The sequence below is a fragment of the Prionailurus viverrinus genome, chromosome D1, assembly GCF_022837055.1.
Source record: "Prionailurus viverrinus isolate Anna chromosome D1, UM_Priviv_1.0, whole genome shotgun sequence".
Lineage (NCBI taxonomy): Eukaryota > Metazoa > Chordata > Mammalia > Carnivora > Felidae > Prionailurus > Prionailurus viverrinus.
The window spans coordinates 99911522-99937797 of record NC_062570.1 but is presented as its reverse complement, the minus strand read 5'-3'; the positions used below and the strand labels follow the sequence as shown (position 1 = coordinate 99937797).

General features: G+C 46.0%; 1 protein-coding gene and 1 long non-coding RNA gene across 2 annotated transcripts; one reads left to right on the top strand and one right to left on the bottom strand.

The window, feature by feature from the left end:
* Positions 1–6203: 6203 nt before the first annotated feature.
* On the bottom strand, positions 6204–12884 carry LOC125147130 (uncharacterized). Its single transcript, XR_007145023.1, has 2 exons — positions 12658–12884; positions 6204–8789 (listed from the first exon to the last, which is right to left on the bottom strand). It is a non-coding gene; the product is annotated as an uncharacterized LOC125147130 (long non-coding RNA).
* A 2125-nt stretch (positions 12885–15009) lies between these two features.
* On the top strand, positions 15010–26139 carry MTCH2 (mitochondrial carrier 2). The gene is made up of 6 exons (XM_047823251.1): positions 15010–15195; positions 17761–17845; positions 18004–18110; positions 23318–23344; positions 23744–23806; positions 26110–26139. Exons 1-6 carry the CDS (start codon positions 15109–15111, stop codon positions 26137–26139), a joined length of 399 nt encoding a protein of 132 aa, XP_047679207.1. The 5' UTR covers positions 15010–15108.
* Positions 26140–26276: the final 137 nt, after the last annotated feature.

Sequence of the window (26276 nt, the reverse complement as noted above, 5' to 3'; positions counted from 1 at the left end):
TCAAAGGAAGATCAGGATCCTGAAGACTAGAGGCCGGGAGGCCAGACTGAATCATTTAGGAGAACTATGATAACCTGAAGTTCTTAGAATGTTTATGGAGAGAGGGTTTTGGATTTACTTAGGAGGTAGAGGCCACAGGGTGTGGTCTCTGGACACGGAGGGGAAGGGGAGGGACTTATAAGCATGGTAACAACAAGGGTGTGACTGTTTAGCAAGACAGAGGATATAGAGGGAGGCTCTGGTTTAAGAAAAAGAAAACGGAGTAACTTCACTTTGGCCATGTTCCCTTTGAGGTACAGAAGAGAACGAAGTGGCGATGGAGGGAGACTGTCGAATCTAGGAGAAGCCTTTCCCAGCATCAGCATGGCAGGCAGATACTAAGAGCAGGCGGAGATCATCCAGGCAGGGTATGTAGAGGGAGACGCCCCGGTACCCGGGATACATTCAGGGAGCTAAGATAAGTGGTGTTGCAGAAGACAAAAGGCCATATATTTCATGATGAGATGAATATTCTAGAACAGTGCTTGCCCAATGGAAATATAATTCCAACCACATAATTTCAATATTTTAGTAGCTACCTCGGAAAAGTAAAAAGAAACAGGTAAAATTAATTTTAATAACATAGTTTATTTCACCTGAAATATCCAAAAAATTATTTCAACACGTAATCGGTATAAGAATATCAACGAAATCTTTTACAGTGTTTTTTCCTTGGGCAAAGTCTTTGAAATCTAGTATGGACTTACACCGACTGCACACCTCAGTTTGGACCAGCCCCATTTCAAGCGCCACCTGTGGTTTGTGACTGCCTAATCGGACAGTCCCAGTCTGAGGCAGATCTAGGTTTAAATCCTCCCTGAGCCCAAGTTTTCTCCTCTGTGAAATAGGACAGGATGGCTACCTCCCATGTAGGGTAAAGTTCATGATGCACAGCAGGCCTCTAACCAAAGGTGGTTTTTACAAAGGGAGGGAAGAGCTTCAGAAGGGGGGCAGTGGAGATGGTAAGAAACGGTTGAAGGTTTTAGGTTTTCTTTAAGGCCGGTAGAGGCTTGGTATGTTTTTAGGCTATGGGGGAGTTGCTGGTAAAGAGGGAGACCTATGGAAGAAGGGATAAAGCAATGCAGAAAGTTTGAGAAGACACTGGAGGAGATGGAATTGAAGATTAGCCTTAAACCCAGAGCTGGGCACTTCTTTCTCTACGAACAAAGGGAAGGAAGCCAGGGTGGACAGGAGCAATGCTCGCTCCCACTGTGTGGGGGGCAGTCTGTTCGGTACGTTGTGTGCGTTTTCCCATCCAGTCCGCCCAACTACCCTCTAAGGTGGGTCTTGCTAGTGTTCCCATTTACAGATGAGGAAATGGAGTCTTTCAGAAGGTAGCTTTCCTATGGTCGTAAAGCCAGTGGAGCCAGCATTTGAACCCAGGCATTCTTTTCTTTTTTAAGTTTTTATTTAAGTAAACTCCACACCCAACGAGGGGCTCAAACTCTCGACCCTGAGGTCAAGAATCACATGCTCTTCCAACGGAGCCAGCCAGGTGCCCCCAAACCCGGGCATTCTGATGCCAGAGTCTAGAGCCTTCTTTCTGGTAGAATGTTCCTTATTTTGACTTTGCCTTATGTTTCTTCATGATCAGATTCAGGGGATGCATTTCTGACCAGAATACTACATAAGTGACATGTCCTTCTCAAGCATCACATCAGAGGGCACATGATGTCTATCTGCCTCTCGATGGTCACTCTGTCTATAGTCAATGTGGTGCTTGAACTCACAACCCCAAGATCGAGAGTCACACGCTGTACTCACTGAGCCAGCCAGGCACCCCTGTGACTTTTCTATACGTTAAAAATTGTTTTGGGGCGTCTGGGTGGCTCAGTAGGTTAAGCATCTGACTTCAGCTCAGGTCATGATCTCACAGTTTGTGAGTTCGAACCCCACACCGGGCTCTGTGCTGACAGCTCAGAGCCTGGAGCCTACTTCAGATTGTGTCTCCCTCTCTCTCAACACCTCCCCACCCTGCACATGCTCTGTCTCTCTGTCTCTCTCAAAAATAAATAAACATTTAAACAAATTTTTTCAATAAAAACTGTTTTTATTTTGGAACAATTTTTATAGAGATTACTTAAAAATAAAATATTTTTTTATAATATTTTTTTAACGTTTATTTATTTTTTTTGAAACAGAGAGAGACAGAGCATGAATGGGGGAGGGTCAGAGAGAGAGGCAGACACAGAATCTGAAACAGGCTCCAGGCTCTGAGCTGTCAGCACAGAGCCTGATGCGGGGCTTGAACTCACGGACCGTGAGATCATGACCTGAGCCGAAGTCGGACGCTTAACCGACTGAGCCACCCAGGCGCCCCTAAAATATTTTTTAAAAAAGCCACAAAGATAGAGTTCCCACATACCCCTCACTCAGGTTGTTTCTCGTACTGTTATCATCTCCCATTACCATGGCCCATTTGTCAAAATCAAGAAGACATCAGTACATTACTATTAAACTCCAGACTTTCTTCAGACTTCACCGTTTTTTCTTTAAAGTCCTTTTTCTTTCCTGGATCCAATCCGGAACATCATATAGCATTTTGTCGTCATGCCTCCTTAGCCTCCTCTTGTCTGTTACCGTTTCCCAGTCTTTCCTTATTTTTCATGACTTTGACAGTTTTGAAGGGTCCCAGTTAGGTATTTGGTAGAATGGTCCTCAATTGGTCTGATGTGTTCCTTGTGATTTGACTGGAGTAATGGGCTTCTGGAAAGAATACCACAGAGAAGTGTCCTTATCACATTACAGAAGCTTTTAAAATTTTGTGGGCAAGTGTGTAGATCATCTTACAGCCACCCAAGACAAGCTTTTATGTAAGTTCCCTTGTTGAATGGCTGTCACCAGCCTGGAGTGGCCTTTCTTTGGTCTCTCTCTGCCCTCAGAATATGGGGGGTGATGTTAGAGTTCACCTGGGATGCCCCCAAGGTGGTCGCAAACCAACACCATGTTACTAGGTCAAAACTAAAAACCATATGACTGACCATCTCTAAAGATGCTAAAAGGGGGGCACCTGGGTGGCTCAGCCAGTTCTGATTCTGGCTCAGGTCATGATCCCAGGATGGTAGAATCGAGCCCTGCATCAGGCTTTGTACTGAGCGGTGGAGTCTGCTTAAGATTCTCCCTCTCTCTGTTTCTGTCTCTCTCTCTCTCTCTCTCTCTCTCTCTACTGCCCCCATCCCTCTCCCCTGCTCGCACTTGCTTTCTCGTGCTCTCCCTAAAAAAAAGTTAGGGGCACCTGGGTGGCTCAGTCAGTTAAGCCTCTGACTCTTGATCTCGGCTCAGCTCATGATCTCACGGTTGTAAGCCCAAGCCCTGAGTCAGGCTACACGTTGTCAATTCAGAGCCTCCTTGGGATCCTCTCTCCATTTCTCTCTGTTCCTCCTCCACTTGCTCTCTCTCTCTCAAAATAAAAAAGGAAAACATTTTTAAAAACCAATAAAGAAGAAAGCAGATATGAGAGATTAAAAAAAAGCTCAGTCCAGGTAACATTCCCTAAACTCCTGGATGCAGCCATGCCTGAAGCCATCTACTTGTAAGAGTTAATACGTTCCCTTTCTCCCCCACATGCCCACCATCCCACCATCCCAAAGCAGATTGGGTAGGATTTTATATTACTTGCACACAGAAAGTCCTAATTAAGATACCAGATAAGTATTTCAGTTGAGATAAGGCAATTTAAAAACCTTCATGAAGGGACATCTGGGTGGCTCAGTCGTGAAGCATCTGACTTCAGCTCAGGTCATGATCTCATGGTTCGTGAGTTCAAGTCCCAGACTGGGTGAGCTCAAGCCCTGCTTTGGGTGAACACAAACCCTGCTTTGGGTGAGCCCTGCTTCTCTCTTTCTGCCCCTCCTGGGACTCTTTCTCTCTCTCTCTCTCTCTCTGCCCCTTGCTCACTTGTGCCCTCTGTCTCTCTCTCTCTCTCTCTCAAAATAAAATAAAATAAAACAAAATAAAACATACATGAGAAAAACTGTGAGATACATAATCCCATCTATAATTAGCTGAGGAACATGAAGGAACTCAGAGGAACAATGAGCAGGATGGACCTGGAAAGGACCTGAAATACAACAAATATATATTGAGTGCCTAGTATGTGCTTGGTATTGTTCTAGGCACTGAGGATACTGAAGTGAACAACAACAAAAAGACAAAAATCCCTGCCCTCTTGGACATAATTCTAGAATGTTGGGGGCAGGGGAACAAATTTAAAAATTATATAGTACTCTAGAAGGTGATAAAGCTAGGAAGAAAAATAAAGAAGGGAGAATAGAGAATGCCAGCTTGTTTCTGAAATCTTCACAAGTGAGCCCGTGAAAGAGTGCTTATTCATCACAACTTTAGCACAAAGAGGTTAAGTGATTTGCTCAAAGTTGTCAACTGCAAGTGGCAGAATGGGAATCAGAAAATAGGAAAGAAGTTATAGGACCTTTAATCTCTCTCCCAGGTTAGACTGCCTCCCAGCCCAGGAGTCTTTTAACTGGCAAATTCACTCATCTTTCACTGGGGTTCATTATTATTATTGATCTCTTGTCCTGTGACCTGAGGTCATACATGGGTAGAAATGGCTTTTGACATTACTGACCATCCTTCCTCTTCCAAACCTTTCTCTTGACCTCAGTGACACTGATGTTCTGGTCCTGTTTCCCTTCCCCTCAAGGGACAAATTAGTTTGCCCCTTTTGATTCATATTCCTCTCACCATATGAATATGGGTCACCAACTAGAACTCACCATATTGAACTCTATCAGGGAACACCACTCATTTATAGCATAGTCTTGTGAGTCGTTCAGTATGGAGCTTGGGCAGCTGTATACAACAGCCCTATACCTTTTGCACTTCCCTTATCTATGCTACTGGCTTCTGTTCCATTTCTGCAGATTCTCCCCAAATTTCATGGGTAGCTTCTGCCCTGCACCATTGGAGAAAATGGTAAAGCACCCTGCATCCCCACCCACCCATCCTTGCAAGAGGTTCTTTACCTCTCTGTGCCCACAGCCATCAGTGGGGGCAGAGACGGTGGATATTTTGTTAGCACCACCAGCACACAAATCTACAAAGAATTCTTTTGGTAGATGGTCTCTAAGGTTAGATATTGTCTCGTTAGACACAATTGTTAGATATAAATTGTATTGACATCTAAATAATTTCTGGACTTGGTTAGAAGCAACTTGTAAGCTTCTTATAACTCTAAAACCTACAAGTTGACATATTTCTGCGTGCCAAGCTGGGTAGGCGTATTATTTCATTCAATCCTCATAACTGTGTGGAGGAGACATTACATTGCTCATTTGTCTAAGATTCAGAGAGTTCCTGTGATCTAAGATCATACACTGGTAGAAACAGAATTTGGACCCAGTCCGTTGGACCTCAAAGATCATGCTCCTTCTGGTTGTGTAAGCTGCCCCCAGTATCACCTAGCACCATGCTGAGTACAGGACAGTAATAATTAAAACTATTTCAATATACAGCTAAAAAAAAATCTTATCCTATGCACAATTCCACTTACCATTCAGTAATAACCCTGAGAGGTAGGTAGTAGTGTCATCCTTAAATTTTGATACAGAAACTGAATAACAAAAGACAAAAAGTTTTCTGAATCATTTAGATACAAAGGAGAGCCAGGATCCAAATGCAAGTCTTCTCCAGGTACTTCATTCTGAGCCATGCTCTCTGTTGTTTGATACAGAACATGTGAGCTAGGGAATGAAGGGTTAAGGACAATGCCTTTTTCCTTTAATAGCCTGTAGCCTCCTAGGCACTGAAGTATGTGTTCATTCATGCAATATTTACTGAGCACCTAGTATGTGCCAGGCGCTGAATATGAAACAGTGAACAAAGGCTGTCCCAATTACTGAACTCCCAGAGCTTGCATTCTAGTGGAAGACAATTTCAGACAGTAAGTGCTACAGGACAATGTGGTAGGAAATAAGGGGTAGGTAAATTTAAATAGAGGTCAGAGAAGCCATTTCTGAGGAGGTAACATTAAATGAATGCATCAAGAGGCAACCTACTGATAGATTCGTTGTTTGATATCAAACTTAACTAGTTTTTGTTGGCCATTAGGCTGTTTATGGGTTTGAATACCCTTTGTACCTCATATTGCAGATGCCCTGTTATGCCCAGAATTCGTGATCCCCAAAGACCACCAAGGAGCCGAGTCCGATGCAAAAGCAAGGAGACTTTATTCAAGCTATCTCGAGCTCAATCTCCTACCTGCACCGACGCAGCGGTGAGCTGCCGGAGAGAGAGCGAATTTCAAAAGCACAAAGGCTTATAGGGGTCTAGGGGCAGTTGGTGGGGTGATGGTCGTGGCCTTAGCCAATTAGCTGGGGAAGAATCAGAGTCCTGTTGCGCAGGTTGCCGGGTATGGTTTGAACAGGAAGTTTGAACAGGTGAGTGGGAAGTTACTCAAGGGGAGGTGGTTTTAGCGGGTGAGCGGGAATTTCTTTCTGTTTTCCCAGAAAAGGGGGCCATGTCGGGGGCAGTCACTCAAGATGGAGGACACAGGACAAAATGGAGTTGGCCGGCCTAGGTCCGCTCTTTCATTCCCCCCTTGTCATGTAGCTTATGGGCCCAATCATGGGACCAGCTGCATTTCTGTTTTGTCTTCTTCTGTTACTAGGGGCTTGTACTGAGCACGGAGGACCATTAGTTGGACGGCTCCCACGCGGTCCCTGACAAACTGGACCAGCCTGTTGATGATACAGGGTCCGAGGGTTACTAGTAGGAGCAGGATGGCGAGGGGTCCAGCAAGGGCCGAGATGAGGGTAGGTAACCAGGGAGACCAGTTGAACAAAGACTCGTACCAGGTCTGAGATTGTTCTCTAACTTTCATTGTTGCAGCCCTTCCCTTATGAGGGCCATAGTTTCTTTTACGACCCCCAAGTCATCAACATAGAAGCAACATTCTTCCCCTAGGGCTGCACATAGTCCTCCTTGCTGCATGAATAATGTCTAATACCCTTCTGTTTTGGAGTACTACTTCTGATAAAGTAAGGGATTCCTGTAAATGAGAAATTGATTTCTCAATTCTTTCTATGTCTAAGTCAATGGCTGCCCTTAGGGTTCCGTACTTTTTGTCCTGGATGACGAGTGAGGATATTCCAGTCCCTGCCCCTGTTAATTCTAGTCCCAAGAGCGCAGCCAGAGTTAGGGTTGTAATAGGCTCTCTTTTACTTTGGGGGTTAGTAGAGCCTAACCTGTTAAGAATTTTTTCCCCCGAATGGTACACTAGCTTGGGGATCAACTGCAGGAGTATGCAGAAGCCTTCCTTCGAGGAGTTAAGGACTTGGGAGTGGATGCAGGGAGCGAGGTCGGTGGAACAGGCCCACCATGCATTTTTTGGGGGAAGTAGATACACTGTCTCCCTGGGGACTGTTAGGGTTTCATTACAGAGATGTGACTGCCCGGGGGCACATGGCCTACGCAAGTGCCCTGTCCTGTTATTGCCTGGAGGGTTAGTCTTACAGTAGCCTGCTGCCATCTGCAGGAGTTAGAGTTGGAGGCCGTTGTAAAATTGCCTTTAATGGCAATATCTTCGTAATATGGGGGCCAGACATCTAGACAGAGCCAACAGGACTTGGTCGGGTCAGGCCTAGAAGTGTTTAGTACCTGGTATGCTCCGTGCTCCATAGGGGGTCTGTATCAGATAGTAAGTTGTGACCCGGGGCAGGAGATGTGGGTGACGCTCCGGTAGGGACAGGGGATGTGGAGGGCTGTGTGGCCGGAGCCTGGGTGTTTCTGGGCGTGGCCGTCCAGGCGGGGGCAGGTCGGGGAACTAGTACTTGGTTGGGTCCTACCCCTGTGGGCGACTGATGGGCAAGGGGGGTTGCTTGCATCCGGAGGGTAAATAACATTCCTTTATCTCTAGGCCCAAGTCTGACCTTGTCATAAAGCCTGACCCCCCAGGTTTTTCCAGCTTCCCACCCTGTTGCCTTTTTTCCTTGTTCTGTGAAAGATATTGACACAGGATTACCATGGCCCGAGACATATGGTGGTCGGGGGCCACTGGGCCGTGTTACCACGATGAGATCTCCGGTGCGTGGTGGGGTCCACCAGATGTGTCCAGTGGTGACACATGACCAAGAGGCGCAGAAGTAGTCTGCCGCATCCCCACAAGTGTCCCCATGGTCTTTTCCACTGGGACAGACATAGAAGTAAAAGTCTTGTCGCCTGAACCCTGTGGTATCAACCCTGGGGTGGCCGGTATAAGAGGGAAACAGGCTTTCTAAGTCTACTCGTAATTCCGGGAACCATGTGTCTCTAGGGTGGGTCTGGGATGTCTGATTAAGTATTGTCCCTGAGCTGGTGTCTACGATCTGCCAGGTAATGTTTTGGGGGGCGTGGGGACTCCCGGCAGCATGAGCAATGACAAGCAGAGTTAACAGAGTTACCAATATCAGGTGGGTCGAATGCGCTATAGCTTGAGCTTGAGCAGGTTGTGTTGGTCCCGATTGACGGCCCATTGCGTGACGAAGTCCTTCCGGATCGTGGGGGGGGGGGGGGGGGTGTCCGCTGGCCGAATGTGGGTGTGATGGACCCAGGTCGCGATACCGTCTACTTTGAGAGTGGTGGGGGTTGTCAGCACCACAATGTAGGGTCCCTTCCAGCGCGGCTCAAGGGTCTCTTGGCGGTGCCTCTTGATGCAGACCCAGTCTCCCGACTACTGGTGAGGTGTCAGGGTTGGGCTGGCCTCATAGATGGCATGGAGGCGCAGCCAAATGTCCTCGTGCGCCTTCTGGAGCCCTCTCAAGGAAAGAAAAAGTTCTTGATCTTTAAACTCAGCAAGAAGTTCAGCTCGAAGGTTGGGAATAATAGGGGGTGGCCTGCCAAACGTGATCTCATAGGGAGTAAAACCCAGGGTGTAAGGAGTGTTCCTAACCCGGTAAAGGGCGTACGGTAGGAGAGTCACCCAGTCCTCGCCAGTCTCCATGGTTAATTTGGTAAGGGTCTCTTTTAGGGTTCTATTCATTCTTTCTACCTATCCTGAGCTCTGGGGCCTATAAGCACAATGTAATTTCCCCCCACAGCCTTGGCTACTGCCTGCGTTACCTGCGAGATAAAAGCTGGCCCCGTTTCATGCTTGGTTGGGTATGCCTCCACACAGCCAGAGAAGGTGTCTGTAAATACTAAAAGATATTTATAACCATACTTTCCTGGTTTAACTTCATTGAAGTCGACCTCCCATTGGGCTCCCGGTCTGGTGCCTCTGAGCCTGCTTCCTTTTTTATTTGATGTGGCTCTCGAGTTGGTGAGTTGGCAGGTCTTGCAGGCACATACAACTTGCTCTATTTTGGTGTCCTGTTGGTGAGTCTTGATTCCGGCATGTCGGATTAAGTCTTTTAATTTTCAGGCCCCCATGTGAGTAGACCGATGCATGTGCTCTAATATTGAGACTCCGAGCTGGTCTGGCAGCACGAGCTCCTTGTTAGGTGTATACCACCATCCCTTTATCTCCTGGGCCATGGGGAGTTTCTTGATCTGCTGTAACTCCTCCTGGGAGTATTTGGGCTGGGCTGGTAAAACTGGGTCTCCCGGGTCCAGTAGTTGTATGGTCATGGTGGGAACTGAAGTAAGGCCTACTGCCTTGGCTGCCTGGTCAGCCTTTCGATTACCTCTAGCTACCGGGTTATCAGTTTTCTGGTGCCCTTGGCAGTGGATATACCTCTAGCTACCAGGTTATCAGTTTTCTGGTGCCCTTGGCAGTGGATAATGGCCAGCTTGGCAGGAAGCCATAAGGCCGTAAGCAGGTCAAGTATCTCCTGCTTATTTTTTATAGTCCGTCCTTCTGCCGTTAGTAACCCCCTCTCCTGATAAATTGCCCCATGAATATGAGCTGTGGCAAACACATAACGGCTGTGTGTGTAGATGTTAAGCCGTTTTCCAGCTCCCAGTGTCAGCGCCTTGGTGAGGGCGATGAGCTCTGCTCGCTGGGCTGACATTCTGGAGGGTAGAGCCTCCACCCATATGGTGTCCGTTTCGGTGACCACCGCTGCACCCACATACCTGTGTCCATCCCGCACAAAGATGCTGCCATCAGTGAACCAAGTAGCCTCAGCATCAGGGAGGGGCCCGGTCGGTCAGGTCCGTCCGGAATCCATGTACTTGCTCCAGGATCCCTGCACAATCATGTAGTGGAGCATCTAGGTCAGGGTCGGGCAGCAGAGTTGCAGGATTGAGGGCCGCACGGGGGTGGAACCGCACCCAGGGATGGTTGAGTAAGAGGCTCTGGTAATGAGTCATACGTGTGTTGCTCATCCATCTATCAGGAGGCTGTTTCAGGACCCCTTCAATGGCGTGTGGGGTCATGATCCAGATCTCCTGTCCTAGGGTCAGTTTGTCTGCGTCCTTGACAAGGAGTGCTGTCGCCGCAATCATTCTTAGGCATGGCAGCCAGCCGGCAGCCACTGGGTCTAGTTTCTTGGACAGGTAAGCCACCGGGCGGTTCCAGGGGCCTAAGGCTTGAGTTAGAACCCCTTTTGCTATTCCCTTGTGTTCGTCTACAAAGAGGTGGAAGGGCTTCATAATGTCTGGCAGGCCCAGGGCTGGGGCACCTAGGAGGGCCTTTTTCAACTGATTAAAGGCAGTTTCCTCTTTTTCAGTCGATTCAAATGTTTTTCCCTCTTTGGTAGCTTCATATAGGGGCCTGGTGATCTCAGCAAAACCCGGGATCCAGAGGCGGCAGTAGCTGGCCGATCCTTACTTCCCTTCGGGAGGTGGGAGTAGGGATCTTCAGGACAGATTCTTTTCTGGCATCTGATAACTGCCGCTGTCCGCCCTCCAGGATGTATCCCAGGTAACTTACCCTCTCCCTGCATATCTGAGCCTTTTTCGCAGATGCCTGGTACCCTAAGGCCCCCAGGGTAGCCAGCAGGTCCTGGGTCCCTTGCTCGCAGTCCTCGGCTGTGTCGGCAGCAATCAGGATGTCATCTACGTACTGTAGGAGGGTGAGGCCAGGGTGCTCCTCTCTGTACTCACCCAGGTGCTCGTGTAGTGCCTCGTCGAAGATGGTGGGTGAATTTTTGAACCCCTGAGGCAGCCATGTCCAGGTGAGTTGCCCACTGTAGCCCTCCTCTGGATCATGCCACTTGAAGGCGAACAAGGGTTGGCTTTGGGGTGCCAGCGGCAGACTGAAGAAGGCGTCCTTTAAATCTAATACAGTATACCAGACCCTGGAGGGTGCCAAGGAGCTCAAGAGAGTACGTGGGTTGGGAACAGTTGGGTTTATGTCCGTGACCCTCTTATTTACTTCCTGGAGGTCTTGTACCGGTTGATAGTCATTTGTGTGAGGCTTTTTGACCGGCAGTAGGGGCGTGTCCCAGGCAGACTGGCAAGGAACTAGTACCCTTAGGCTTCGTAGTCTCTGGATGTGTGGCTGGATCCCCTTCTGGGCCTCCTGAGACATGGGGTATTGTTTGATCCTTACGGGACCTTCTCCTGGCTTGAGCTCTACCAGGACCAGGGTCCTGTGGGTGGCTAGTCCTATGCCCCCACCCCACCCCCCGATCTCTGCCCAAACTGAGGGGAATTCTTGTAGCCATCTGTCTATATTATCCTCTCTCGGGAGCGCCTCCTGGTGGAAGCTGTATTCATCCTCTAGTTTCATGGTCAGGACCTGGATGGGGTGGCCCTTGCCATCGGTGACCTGAGGCCCCCCTTGTCTGAAAGTTATCTGAGCTCCAATCTTGGTCAGTAAGTCCCGTCCTAACAGCGGGTAGGGGCATTCTGGTATTACCATAAAGGAGTGGGATACCCGGCCCGTTCCCAAATCTACTGTTCTTCGGGTAGTCCATGAATACTGGCTCATACCAGTTGCCCCTTGTACCCAGGACTTCTTGCTGGCTAGTTTTCCTTGTGGGGTGCGGAGGACCGAATGTTGCGCTCCAGTGTTGACAAGGAAGTCAACAGGGGTCCCCTCCACTTTAAGAGTTACCCTGGGCTCGGGGAGAGGGTCTGAACCCCGACTCCACGAATCACTCAGTTCATCTAGCTCTAAGACTTTTATTCAATCAGTCTTGCTTCCCTTCCCGCTGGCCTTTTTGGAAAATCTCGGGCCCAATGCCCTATCTCCTTGCAGTATGTGCACTGATCTTTCTGCATCCTCTGCTTCCCCCCTTGGTGGTTCCTTTACCTCCTCTTGAGTCGTCCGCCAGCTGCTGGAGATGGAGGTCTCGCTCCTCGGGGGAGTCAGAAGTGGTAGCTAGTAGTATTTGGGCCAGGTCTCGAGTCTGCTTACTGCTGGCAGCCGCCATGGCGCGAGCCTACTTATCCTCAGGAGGCTCCCGGTTATTATATACCTTTTCGGCTACTACCAGTAAGTCCTGCAGACTTTTTTTCTCCTAGTCTATCTATTTTCTGTAATTTTTTCTAATGTCTATGGCCGATTGGTTTACAAAGGCCATGATAACAGCTGCCTTGCTTTCTGGAGCCTCTGGATCCATGGGAGTATAAGTACGGAATGCCTCCATGATCCGTTCTAAAAAGGCAGCCAGAGATTCATCTTTTTCCTGTTGCACATTTCCTACCTTGGCCAAATTGGTTGGCTTCCTAGCAGCCATTCGAAGACCCCCCCCCCCCCCATTAGAGTCTGGCGGTAGACCCGGAGCCTCTCCTTACCTTCTGCCGTGTTGAAATCCCACTTGGGCCGAGTTAAGGAGAAGGAGGCATCTATCTGAGCCTGGTCGGTGGTGGGATTCCCGTCTGCGCCCGAAACTAGTTTTCAGGCTTCATTGAGGATTCTGTTTCCTCAGTCGTGAACAGGACCTGCAAAAGCTGCTGGCAATCATTTCACGTGGGCTGATAAAAAGAACAGAGTCTAGGGGCACCTGGGTGGCACAGTCGGTTAAGCGTCTGACTTCAGCCAGGTCACGATCTCGCGGTCCGGGAGTTCGAGCCCCGCGTCAGGCTCTGGGCTGATGGCTCAGAGCCTGGAGCCTGTTTCCGATTCTGTGTCTCCCTCTCTCTCTGCCCCTCCCCCGTTCATGCTCTGTCTCTCTCTGTCCCAAAAATAAATAAACGTTGAAAAAAAAAATTGAAAAAAAAAAAAAAAAGAACAGAGTCTAATAAATCAATAAGCCCTGCAGGTTTCTCGGAAAACTTAGGATTCTGAGCTTTCCAATTGTAGAGGTCACTAGTGGTGAAAGGCCAATAGTGATAGGGCTGATTCCCCTTCGCGTCTGGGGGTCCGGTGGCTCGCAGGGGCAGAATAGTGGAGTCGGCGGTGGAGGCAGACTGCTCCCTCTGAGCCCTTTGTCTGGTAAACGGTGGGCTTCCCACTGGAGCGTTTCTGCCTCCCGCTCTCTGAACACCGTCTGCCTCCCCCAGAGGGGGAGGCGGATGGTGTTCTTCCGGCATCCTAGGGGGTTATACGGGGAAGGAAAAAATAATTCTTTTTTAGTCCCCCCCCCCCCGCCCCCGTAGGACAGGGTAGAGGGGTGCTGAAGGCTGGGTAAGACTTTTCTTGTTCTCCTTCTTCTCTGTCCCCTGCAAAGCAAGAATGGGTTTTGGCTCTGGAGGGCGTGGGGCTAGGAAGGGCTTAAGACAAGAGGGTGGGTCTTCTACAAGGTCCTGCCAAGTGATAATGTAAGGGAGCTGATCAGGATGGCCCGTCTCAGGCCGAGAGATGATACCCCCGACTCGGTGGACGGTAGGGAGGTTGAACGTGCCCTCTGGCGGCCATCTGACATTGAAAGCTGGCCACTCGCTAGAACAAAAAACCTGCCACCAACCCTTTTGGACTTCCACACTGAGGTTGTTAGCTTTTTGGCTGACATCCTTAAAGTGATCAATCATAATACTTAGAGGAGTAGTCTGAGTCTGTCCCATAACATCCGTCTAGTAAGTCCACAGAACAAAACAGAGAAACACAGAAACAGACAGAGGGCCCCTAGAAACAGTCTTCCAACTCCGTGGAAGCAAAACTGAAAGCTAGACAATGGCCTCACGCCGACCGGTGGGAGCGACCCGCCTCATCTCAGACCTTTGAGGGGAATCCACATCCCTCCAGAAGGGAGGATTGGAACGTCTTCTGGAACTCCCGGCCCGTGGTCCTCCAGTGCGTCCATTTAGACCACGCCAGGCACTACCAGAATTTCAGAAATGAGCTCACACAGAAGAGACAGGGAACGGACAGACACTAACCGTGGCCAGTCAGGCTCTCTGGGTTGGGGGGGGGGGGGGGATCCCGGAGGAGCTCCCAAATGTTATGCCCAGAATTCACGATCCCCAAAGACCACCAGGGAGCCGAGTCCGATGCAAAAGCAAGGAACCTTCATTTGAGCTAGCTCGAGCTCAATCTCCTACCTGCACCGATGCAGCGGTGAGATGCCAGAGAGAGACTGAGTTTCAAAAGCACAAAGGTTCATAGGGGTCTAGGGGTAGTTGGTGGGGTGATGGTCGTGGCCTTAGCTGATTGGCTGGGGAAGGATCAGAGTCCCGTTGTGCAGATTGCCAGGCGTGGTTTGTATGGGAAGTTTGAACGGGTGAGCGGGAAGTTACTCAAGGGGAGGGGGTTTTAACGAGTGAGCAGGAATTTCTTTCTGCGGGTTTTCCCAGAAAAGGGGGCCACGTCGGGGACATAGTCACTCAAGATGGAGGACACACGACAAAATGGAGTCGGCCAGCCTAGGACCGCTCTTTCAGCCCAAAGTGCAACTGTCCAGGCAAAGCATAACAGAGAACTCTCCAATTCTTTTATTCCTCTGACCTTGCCTTTGCCGTCAGGGTCACTGACGCCCCACTGCCACGCCCATTCTTCTCCTTCCGAGACTCCCAGCCTGCGCAAGCGCAAAAGAAACTGCCTTTCTTAGTGGAGGGCGCGGATCCCACTACAAAACGCAGGCGGCCCTGGCCTGTAAGCCCCGCCCCGACCCCTGCGCTGGCTCGGGAGCGCCTGCCGTTTCTCCGGGCGGGGCGGTGGGCGGGGACTAGGCGGAGAGGCGCGCGCCGGTGCGTGCGTGTGTGCGCGCGCCGCGGGCGGGCCAGTGAAGCCGGCGGCCCTGGCACGTGATACGGGAGCGGCTCGGTCGCTTGGTGGCTTGGTCTGTCTGTCCGTCCGCGGGTGCCATCATGGCGGACGCAGCCAGTCAGGTGCTCCTGGGCTCCGGCCTCACCATCCTGTCCCAGCCGCTCATGTACGTGAAGGTGCTCATCCAGGTATGAGTCGTCGCCATCCCTTTCCCCGCCCGGCGCCTTGTTTAGTGGCTGCTGCCCTCCGCGCTTGGCGATCGGCTCCAGCCTTCCCGGGCCTTCAGTCCCCTGAGATGCTTTTTCCCTGCTGCCCCTTCCTTCCCCGCAGGGACAGCTTCCACTGCCCGCGCCTCTTCCACTGCCCATGGGCCTTCCCCAGGTCTCGCTTCCTTCCTGGGGAAGGCGGGGAGGCCTGATCCTTTCCCCGTAGCCAACTGCCGTCCTGCCCTGCCCGGTGGCTCCTCTGAACTTTGTTTTTTCATCCCTGAGGTTGATACTGGCCAGTTGCCACCAAGAGCTTCCCAACTCTCCCTGCATACCCCTCTGAAATTAGCATTCGCCTCCTCCCCCGGCCCGATCGCAAGACATTAAATATATTAAAGACAAATTTGATATTAAAGGGGAGCCAACACTTGATTAGCGGTTTTTTTTCTTCTTTTTTCTTTGCTACTGTTACTCTTCTGAGATTTAGCACCAGATACCCAGGTAAACACAAGGAGCTCATTCAGAAGTGAGAGGATTCACTGAGCTCACTGAGCGCTCTCCCAAGAGCAGCCCTTGTGACTCATGACAGTGGAAACCACATCTGTCTGAGCTTGGAATAGTTCAGATGAAAGAGTTGAAGCATATATGTTTCTAATCTACTGTGAAATAATCCTTAAGTGACATTTTACATTCGCAGGCAAGTAACCCAGGTTTTAACTGATGGTACACTATTGGATAGTGTTTTCAGTTGCCTTTCTAGAATTCCCTGTGATGGGCATGTCATTCATTTTTTTAAACTCTTGTTGAGAGTTGACATAATTATGTCATGCATTATTCCAAGGAAGGGAGCAGGGATTAGAACCCCTGTCCTTGCCATCTACCTTTCTGTCAGAAACATGCAAGACCCTAAGGAGGGCCACATTTCTTACTATTGAGTTGATGCTACTCCGTATTATGTGTCGCTTGGCTGACCCATGTGGATTCAGATTCCGTACATAAAAGGCTATTATAAAGTAAATTATTTTAACTAAGAACAAAGACTTTGATTGAAATGTGCTATGACATCTAAAACAGAATTGGCACATTTGTAGCTAAATAGTGTCTTGAGATGACATTTTGCAGTAAATCTGCTATGAGCTCAGTACTTCTTCAGGAGACAGTGTTTTTTTAGTGACGTCTAGAGCTCTTGTCTCAAAAATTTTAATATCCTCAGCCCTGATTACTTAACTTCTGTGTGTTGCCAAGTGTCTTTAAGGGTTTTGGTGAAATTTCCAAATACTCAGCTTTTTTTTTTTTTTTTTTAGTTTATTTATTTATTTTGAGAGACAGTGGGAGAGGAGCAGGGAGAGAGAGAGAGAGAGAGAGAGAGAGAGAATCCCAAGCAGACTCTGCACCGTCAGCATAGAGTCTGATGCGAGGCTGGAACCCGTGAACCACGAGATCATGACCTGAGCTGAAGTCAGATGCTTAGCTGACTGAGCCACCCAGGTGCCCCCCGCCCCCCCACATACTCAGTTTTAAAAATAGTTGTATGGGGGCGCCTGGGTGGCACAGTCGGTTAAGCATCCGACTTCAGCCAGGTCACGATCTCACGGTCCGTGAGTTCGAGCCCCGCGTCAGGCTCTGGGCTGATGGCTCAGAGCCTGGAGCCTGTTTCCGATTCTGTGTCTTCCTCTCTCTCTGCCCCTCGCCCGTTCATGCTCTGTCTTTCTCTGTCTCAAAAATAAATAAACGTTAAAAAAAAAAATTGGATAAAAATAGTTGTATGGTAGCACTTTGAGGGAGCTCAGTCAGGAGTTAATTGAACAGGTTAAGAATCACGGCAATAACGAGTCAAAACCAAGTCCTATGGCATTCTTTCTCTCAACTTTCTCTTTAGCACTAAGAATGCTGAATACATTGTAGAAATAAAATGATAATCATTAACTCTAAAATGGTTGTCATTAGATTATTAATGACAATCAGCTTGTTTAACATGGATTTAGCTTATAATCATTTCCCACATGACTTATCCAACCATATCTGCATTTGCCTTTTGAGTGTTTCATCTTGATAGCCAAATCCATAGTGGATACTGGCTTAGTCTTCTGTTTTGTCCAAATATAAAAAATGTGTTTGGAGAGCGTAGCTGGCTTAGTTGGTATAGCATGCAACTCTTGATCTCCCGGTTGTGAGTTTAAGCCCCACGTTGGGCATGGAGATTACTTTATTTAAAATGTGTTAGATTTTCTTTAGAAAATATTTTTGAGCCTCAGTAAACTATAGCTTTCCTAACACAAAAGTTCCCTTACTCTGTTTTCAATTTGATACTAGTCCAGCTCACCTACATGGCTTACTTTGTAGAATTTGAACCAAACAAAAGGAAGCTTGGAGTTCATTGAAACTAGTGTTATCAGTTGAGGGAATAAGAAACTGACAAGGATGATACTTCATCATTGCCTCGGAAAACGTATGCTGTATTTTAACTGAGGTTAAACATTATAACTTTACAACCAAGGTATTTTGGGGAATATTGCTTAGTATTGATACATCCTATTGTTTTTAAAGGTGGGATATGAGCCTCTTCCTCCAACAATAGGACGAAATATTTTTGGGCGGCAAGTATGTCAGCTTCCTGGTCTGTTTTGTTATGGTAAGTGTTTTTGATTTATTTGGAATTGGAGGTCATTGAGGATGATGATAGGTAGGCAAGAGGTATGGAAAGAAAAGATATAGAAAGCCTGTTGACGTGAAATTTCTATGTAACTATTTCTTTCAGCTGGAATTTAAATCTCTGACTTGTGTTCTTAGCTCAGCACATCGCCAGCATTGACGGGAAGCGTGGGTTGTTCACAGGCTTAACTCCAAGACTGTGCTCAGGAGTCCTTGGGACCGTGGTCCATGGTAAAGTTTTACAGGTAAGAACATCAGTTCATCTTCCCAAAGATTTAGATTACCTTTTATGCAGTTTGTTCTACTGACCAAGAGCAGGGTTATTTTTGCTTTTTGTTTTTTTTAATAATTGTTTACTTTTGGGGGGAGAACACAAGTGAGGGAGGGACAGAGAGAGGCGGGTAGAGGATCCAAAGCAGGCTCTGTGCTGACAGGCTGACAGCAGTGAGCCCAGTGCAGGGCTTGAACTCAAGAACAAGGAGATCATGACCTGAGCTGAAGTTGGATGCTCAACTGACTGAGCCACCCAGGTGCCCCAAGAGCAGTTTTAAAGATATATTTATGACCGTGATCTTTCTTCCTCTTGAAAACATTTTCTTCAAATATCCATTTTTTTCTTTTTAAAAATTTATTTATTTTTGAGAAAGAATGTATGCACAAGTGGGAGAGGGACAGAGAGGGAGGGAGGGAGGGAGGGAGAGAGAGAGAGAGAGAGAGAGAGAGAGAGAGAGAGAGAATATCCCAAGCAGGCTCGGAGCTGTCAGCCGAGCCAACGCAGGGATCCATCTCACAAACTGTGAGATCATGACCTGAGCCAGTGTCATGAGTCAGACACTTAACCGACAGAGCCACGCAGGTGCCCCCAAATACCCATTCTTAATTCTTTCCTGGGACGCAAGGGGAATTTGTATAAAATGAAGCATTTGACTTTGATCTACACAACCTTCGTCCTGTGAATCAGTCATTCTGAGAAGAAAATGAATGCAATTATTCGATCTCCTGCATAGCTCATTTGATTTCTTTGAAGGAGGAAGGAGGCTGATTAAAACATACATATTTCTTTCTAAAGTTATTTTTTTCTTATCATTACCCCTAGTAAAATGTTTTCTGTTACAAACTTATTTTTTATGTATTTATGTTTAAAAGGTTTTTTTATTGATTTATATTTTAAAGTAAGCTGTGTGCCCAATGCGGGTCTTAAGCTCACAACCCTGAGATCAGGAGTCGCATGCTCTACCTGTTGAGCCAGCCAAGTGCCCCACAAACTTATTTTCTTAAAAAACTTAGCAAGATAAACATAAAAGTCAGGATAGTGGTTATTTGTGGGAAGAGGGAAGGGAAAAGGGACCATGCATAACATTTGGGGGTAATGGAAATGATTTTCCTTGACCTGGATCATGGCTATGTGGATATTTGTCATGTGATTATTTATTCCATCATTTATATTTTGTGCACTGTTTCTGCAAATGTGTTAATGTTAAATAAATTAAAAAAAATTTTTTTTAACCACCAAGGTCCATGTCAACTGCAGGGCTGTAGAAATTTTGGGGAAGTAGGGGAAGAGGTGACAGGTGGAACTTTGGCTATCCGTATCTGAGGCATTTGATTTTAAGAAAGCCAGAGATCTGAACTCTGACACTTAACCAGCTGAGCCACCCAGACGCCCCACTAACTGCTTATTTAAATAGTACTGGGCACAATCCTTCATTTACTTTTGTAGGCTTTCACATTACCCCAGTTCTAATGTTTTATCATCTGATGACCATGTCTTGATTTTGTTAGTTTCATGATCTAACTGGCTTCGATTTCATTTTTTTTTAAGTTTTTATTTAAATTCCAATTAGTTAACATACAGTGTAATATTAGTTTTGGGTGTACGGTGTAGTGATTCAACACTTCCTTAAATCGCCCTCTGCTTACCACAAGTGCCCCCCCTTAGTCCCCATCACCTATTTCACCCATCCCCCACCCCGCCCACCTCCCCTCTAGTATCTATCAGTGTGTTCTCTGTAAAGAGTCTGTTTCCTGGTTTGCCTCTTTTTTTCCCCCATGATCATTTTTTTTTTAATGTTTTATTTATTTTTGAGAAAGAGAGACAGTACGAGCAGGGGAGGGGCAGAGAGAGAGAGAGAGAGAGACGGAGACACAGGATCCGAAGCAGGCTCCAGGCTGTTAGCACAGAACCCAGTGTGGGGCTTGAACTCATGAACCATGAGTTCATGACCTGAGCTAAAGTTGGATGCTTAACCAACTGAGCCACCCAGGTGCCCCCATTTGTTTTGTTCCTTAAATTTCATGTATGAATGCTAATTGGCTTCAATTTTAAATTCTCTTCACCCTTCATTGATTTTTGAGTTGGAAAGGTTTTCAGTAGATTCCTCACATGGAAGCTGTTTCACCCTTTAGCCACTTTATTATTCTTTACACTTATTCTTTTGTCATGTTTTTAAGTAAGCTCCACTCCCATTGTGGGGCTTGAACTCATGACCCCAAGATGAAGAGTTATATGGTCTACGCACTGAGCCAGCCAGGCGCTCCACCTTATACTTATTCTTGTTGTCATGCCTGTGGGCTGAATGTGGAAAAGTGTGGGTAGCCCGTGGGTGAGAGTAATGGAGTCCTAATGGGCAGGTATTTTTGGTGGATTGATTACTAGTGTTTCATTCCCAGCCACACCCTCCCCCGGGGCTCAGTGAAAGTATTGCCCTTACCCGAGTGAGATTTACATATGGAAAGACAGCTGTCCTCTAGTGGGCTTCATGTGTAGACTTAGAGCAAAAGTGAAAGTACTACTTGAGAACAAGGTCCTGTATGTTCCAGAAAGTAATAAACTCCCGGTAATCAGGTACCCTGAATATATGTTTCACATGTAGCCAAATGAAATATAACAGGGGATTGGTACTACACTTAGTATCAAAAGCAGCTCCCTACAATCAGGAAGAGAGACCAGTTCAGGGTTGGTGAAACTGTTTGCCTTTTATAAGAAAGAGTTCTGTATATTTGAACCAGAATGAAATTAAATTCTGTTCAGAATAGTATAGAAAGGACAGGAGGAAATTTTTATTTTAAGTTTCTTTATTTTTGAGAAAGAGCAGAGGAAGGGCAGAGAGAAGGGGACAGAGAGTCCCAAGTGGGCTCTTCCCTGACAGCAGAGAGCCGGACGCAGGGCTTGAACTCACAAACCGTGAGATCATGACCTGAGCCGAAGTTGGACACATAACTGACTGAGCCACCCAGGCGCCCCTAGAAATGAGTGAGAATTTTATTTTATTTATTTTAAAAAAAATTTTTTTTAATGTTTATTTATTTTTGAGACAGAGAGAGTGTGAACAGGGGAGGGGCAGAGAGAGAGGGAGACACAGAATCTGAAACAGGCTCCAGGCTCTGAGCTGTCAGCACAGAGCCCCATGCGGGGCTTGAACCCACGAACCGTGAGATCATGATCTGAGCCAAAGTCAGACGCCTAACCGACTGAGCCACCCAGGTGCCCCATGAGTGAGAATTTTAACATACGCCTGAAACCATTAGAATTACTCTTAACTAAAAACTTGGAATTTGACCCGAAAACATCATATTGCTTAATCTTAACATTTACTTCCTTTCTTCTGATTTTTCTTTTAAATCTTTTTTTAATAGGAAGTATTGTCTGTTTTTTTAATCTGGTATAACTAGTGACTCAATTGTCTGCTTCTTTTATTTCACCTAGCCCATCTTCTATTTCTGAAGTATCCCACAAATAATATTTCCTCTTCCAATGTAGTCTGAGCCTTGGCAGTGTTCAAGTTCTCTAAAAGAGAACAAAATCTTCTCTCGCCTGTTTTAGAAACAGTCAGATACAAAAGGAAAAGTGAAGCGATTTTAGCTATTCAGACTTGGCACCAATTCTCTGTTCTTTGGTGCAGTGAAGAAAAGAGCCTTGCCCTAATTTGATATTGGTACTACTTTCTTTTTTTTTTAAGTGAGATAAAATTGGTACAAAACATATGTTTCAGGTGTACAAAATTATAATTCGACATCTGTGTTCATTACAGAGTGATCGTCTGGTTACCATCCATCACCATCCATTTGACCCCATTTGCCCATTTCACTCATCTTCCATCCCCCTTCCCTTCTGGTAACCTGTTCTTCGTGTCTATGAATTGGTTTGGTTTGTTTGTTTAAATTCCACATGTGAGTGAAATGCAGTTTTTGTCTTTCTCTTTCTGACTTATTTCACTTAACTTAGTACCCTGAAGGTCCATCCATGTCTCAAATGACAAGATTCATTCTTTTTTATGGCTGAGCAGTATACTCCATTATGTACATATACCACAATTTCCTTATCCATTCATCCATCGATGGCCATTTAGGTTTTTATATCTTGGCAACTGTAAATAATGCTGCTATAAACGTCAGGGTGCGTATATCTTTTCAATTTAGTGTTCATATTCTTCAGATAATCCAGAAGTAAAATAGCTGAATTTATATGGTAATTCTTTAAAAAAGTTTTTGTATTAACTAATCTCTATCCCTAACATGGGGCTTGAACTCACAACCCTGAGATCAAGAGTCTCATCCTCTACCAACTGAGCCGGCCAGGCATCCCCGATAGTTCTATTCTTAACTTTTTGAGGAGTGTCCATACTGTTGTCCATGGTGGCTGCCTTAGTTGACGTTCCCACCAACAGAATCAGGTCATTTTTCTCCACATCATCTCTAACACCTGTTATTTCTTTTTGTTGACAGCCAATATAACTGATGTGAGGTGGTATCTCATTGTGATTTGGGTTTGCATTTCCCTGCTGATGAGTGATGTTGAGAATCTTTTCATTTGCCTGTTGGCCATCTGTATATCTTGTGTGGAACAATGTATATTCATATTCTCTGCCCATTTTTTAATTGGGTTGTTTGGTATTGGTTCTTTTTCAGGAAAAAGCCATGAGGCTTTTTCCATAACCTTAGGCCTAGGGTATGTTTATACCAGTTTATTTCTGCTAAATGTGTATGTTTAGTAAATAATGCCCTTGGGTTTCTGTTTTGGTTTGTTGTCCTGTTTCATTTATCTATCTATCTATCTATCTATTTATTTACTTACTTACTTACTTACTTATTTATTTAAAAAAAATTTTTTTGAGTAGGCCCCACACTGAGGCTTGAACTCACAACCCTGAGATCAAGACCTGAGCTGAGATTAAGAGTCAGATGATTAACTGACTGAGCCATCCAGGCACCCATTTCTTCTCTTAGATGAGAGTTTTCATGAGCATTTGCCTGTTCCTCTAGCTGGCCAATATGTTAAACTTAGTAATAAGATATCTTAGAGACACTTACTTCCAATGATAATAGAAATAGAAATTATTGGAGATATTCAACAAAAAAAAACAACCCAGAAACTGTTTTACTTTCATTTTATGTCCTCTCTCAATGACACTATGACAGCCCTAATCATCCTTTCTTTTCTTTTCCTTTGTAGCATTACCAGGAATGTGACAAGGTTGAGGTATGTTGGAGCCTATTTGTATGCATGGGTGGCCCATTTCCCTTGCAGATTATTATTGCTCTTTGGTCCTCTTTAGGAGAAGGGACAAGCAGTCAGTTTTCCTTTCATCTCAGTGAGCGTTGGTGTACAGAGTGGCCAGGTGTTGGAACAGTTTTATTTAAAACCATCAAGATAGGGGCACCTAGCTGGCTCATTTGGTGGAACATGTAACTCTTAACCTTGGGGCTGTAGGTTCAAGCCCTGTGTGGTATGTAGAGACTACTTTAAAAAAAAATCTTAAAAAAAAATTAGAAACAGAAAGAGAGAAAGAAGGAAGGAAGAAAGAAAGAAAGAAAGAAAGAAAGAAAGAAAGAAAGAAAGAAAACCTTCAAGATATCTGTCTTTCGTATTGATTTCCAGGATTTAGGCCCTGGGAATGTACAAAAAGAAGTCACACCTTCCTTCGACCAAGTTATCAAAGAGGTAAGAGACAAATTATGTCCTGTGCTGTTTCCCAAAATCACAGTGTATGCAGTGTAGCATTTTGTGGAATTAGGATCATCAGGCCTGTGTGTTCAGCGTTTGTTCCAAATGAAATCAGACCTTCAATTTAATTTGGGCTTTTCTATATAGATATCATAAAAAAGAAAAAAAAAGCTATTTGGATTGCATGCATTTGAAGGAAACTAATTTTGTGGTCATCTCATCTTTAAAATTGAAGAGGTTTTCCCTGAAAGTTTTCTAATGGAGTTGTAAACATCTGGCACAGTGTTAAATTAGTGGCCAGGTCCTTTGTGAATTGGATATTATCCATCTCTCTGGAAAAGCATTTTTTTTTTTTTTTAATTTTTTTTTTTCAACGTTTATTTATTTTTGGGACAGAGAGAGACAGAGCATGAACGGGCGAGGGGCAGAGAGAGAGGGAGACACAGAATTGGAAACAGGCTCCAGGCTCTGAGCCATCAGCCCAGAGCCCGACGCGGGGCTCGAACTAATGGACCGCGAGATCGTGACCTGGCTGAAGTCGGACGCTTAACCGACTGCGCCACCCAGGCGCCCCAAGCATTTTTTTTTTTTTAATGTTTATTTACATTTGAGAGAGAGTGTGAATGGGGGCGGGGGGGGGGGGGGGGGGAGGCAGAGAGAGAGACAGAGACAGAATCTGAAGCAGGCTCCAGGCTCTGAGCTGTCAGCACAGAGCCTGATGTGGGGCTTAAACTCACAAGCCATGAGATCATGACTTGGCCAAAGTCCTCAATGGACTGAGCCACCCAGATGCCCCTCTATCCGTTGAAGTTTTTACAATGTTATTCTGACTTAGGGGATTGTTCCTCACACCCATTTTCCTCTTCCCATCTCCTACCTTAGGAGTTTGTTTCAACCTGACTTAATTTTTATGGCTTTCAAAAGTACTCTTTGATTTCTTAGTCTTCACATTGTCTAATTGTTTTTAGTGAGGTTGCAATTTTCTCGTAAATGCTGCTTTCTTTTTAAAAAAATTTTTTTTTAATGTTTATTTATTTTTGAGAGACAGAGCGAGAGCAGAGGAGGGGCAGATAGAGAGGGAGATACAGAATCTAAAGCAGGCTCCAGGCTCTGAGCTGTCAGCACAGAGCCCAACGTGGGACTCAAACCCACAAACCGCGAGATCATGACCTGAGCTGAAGTCAGACGCTTAACTGACTAAGCCACCCAGGTGCCCTAAATGCTGCTTTCTAAAATATATATTCCAGGGGCACCTGGGTGGCTCTGTCAGTTGAACTTCCATCTCTTGATTTCAGCTCAGATCATGATCCCAGGGATCCCAGGGATTGAGCCCCATGTCAGGCTCTGTGCTGAGCATGAAGCCTGCTTGGGATTCATTCTCTCCCTCCCTCTCTCTCTGTCTCTCTCCCTCTCCCTCTCTCCCTTTCCACCCCTCTCACCACCCCCCCCACTCTCCCTCCCTCTGCCTCTCCTCTACTCCCACATGTACATGATCTCTCTCTTTCAAATAAATGGAAGAAATTAGTTTTAAATAATAAATAAAATATATATTCCAAAGCAAATCTTACTACAAGTGTAGCTATCAGATGAATCAACTTTGTTTCCATAAAGTTTCTACTTTTATTAAAAAATAGAGGAACATGTATTAATATACATTTTGTATTTTCTTAACTTCAGTTGGCCCATCCTGTCCCACAGGCTCTTCTCAGGACTACCATACCATGAGGGCTGTCTTAACTAAATAACAAGATAATGTTTAAATGCATAAACGAATGACCTGGTGTATTTACAACCTACCTCCAAGTATTGTAATTTAATTTTCTTTGCTACTTCTTTGCAGAGTCCTGGACAAGAAAGATAAACTAGGATAAATAGCATTTCTGAGATATTGCAGTTACATGGTTGTGGTGGAAAAACAAATCAGAGTTGTTGTGTTGGTACAGATTAACTAGAGCCTGACATTTGAATAATGTAGATATCAGAGTGTGAAATCACTCACAGTGAGAAAGTGACTTCAAAATCTAAAACACAGGCCTCACAGTTTTCTTCCAGCTTGGTTACCATTTGCTAGTGACCCTCCCTGTCTTTTTGCCTTTTTTTTTGTCCCCCAATCTGTAAAATCGAGAAGATAACCGAAATCTGCTTTGCACATCAGTTTTGAGAAGTAACCCCAACAGAACGTTGAAATCCACGACTAAGCGGTCTGAGATGATGACAGTGTGTTACAGTATCACGTTCAGGGCAGGAGGGCCCTGTCGTCCACATTACTTCTCACAGGAATTTGAATGTCATTTATTTAGATCTCAGAAGTGTGTGTTGATTGTTTCTAGACAACTCGAGAGATGATGGCTCGTTCTGCTGCTACCCTCATCACACATCCCTTCCACGGTATGTTTGCACTTGGTAACTGAAATCTGATTTGTGACCTTACTTTTTAGAGCATGATCTCTCCTCTTCAACTGCTTAG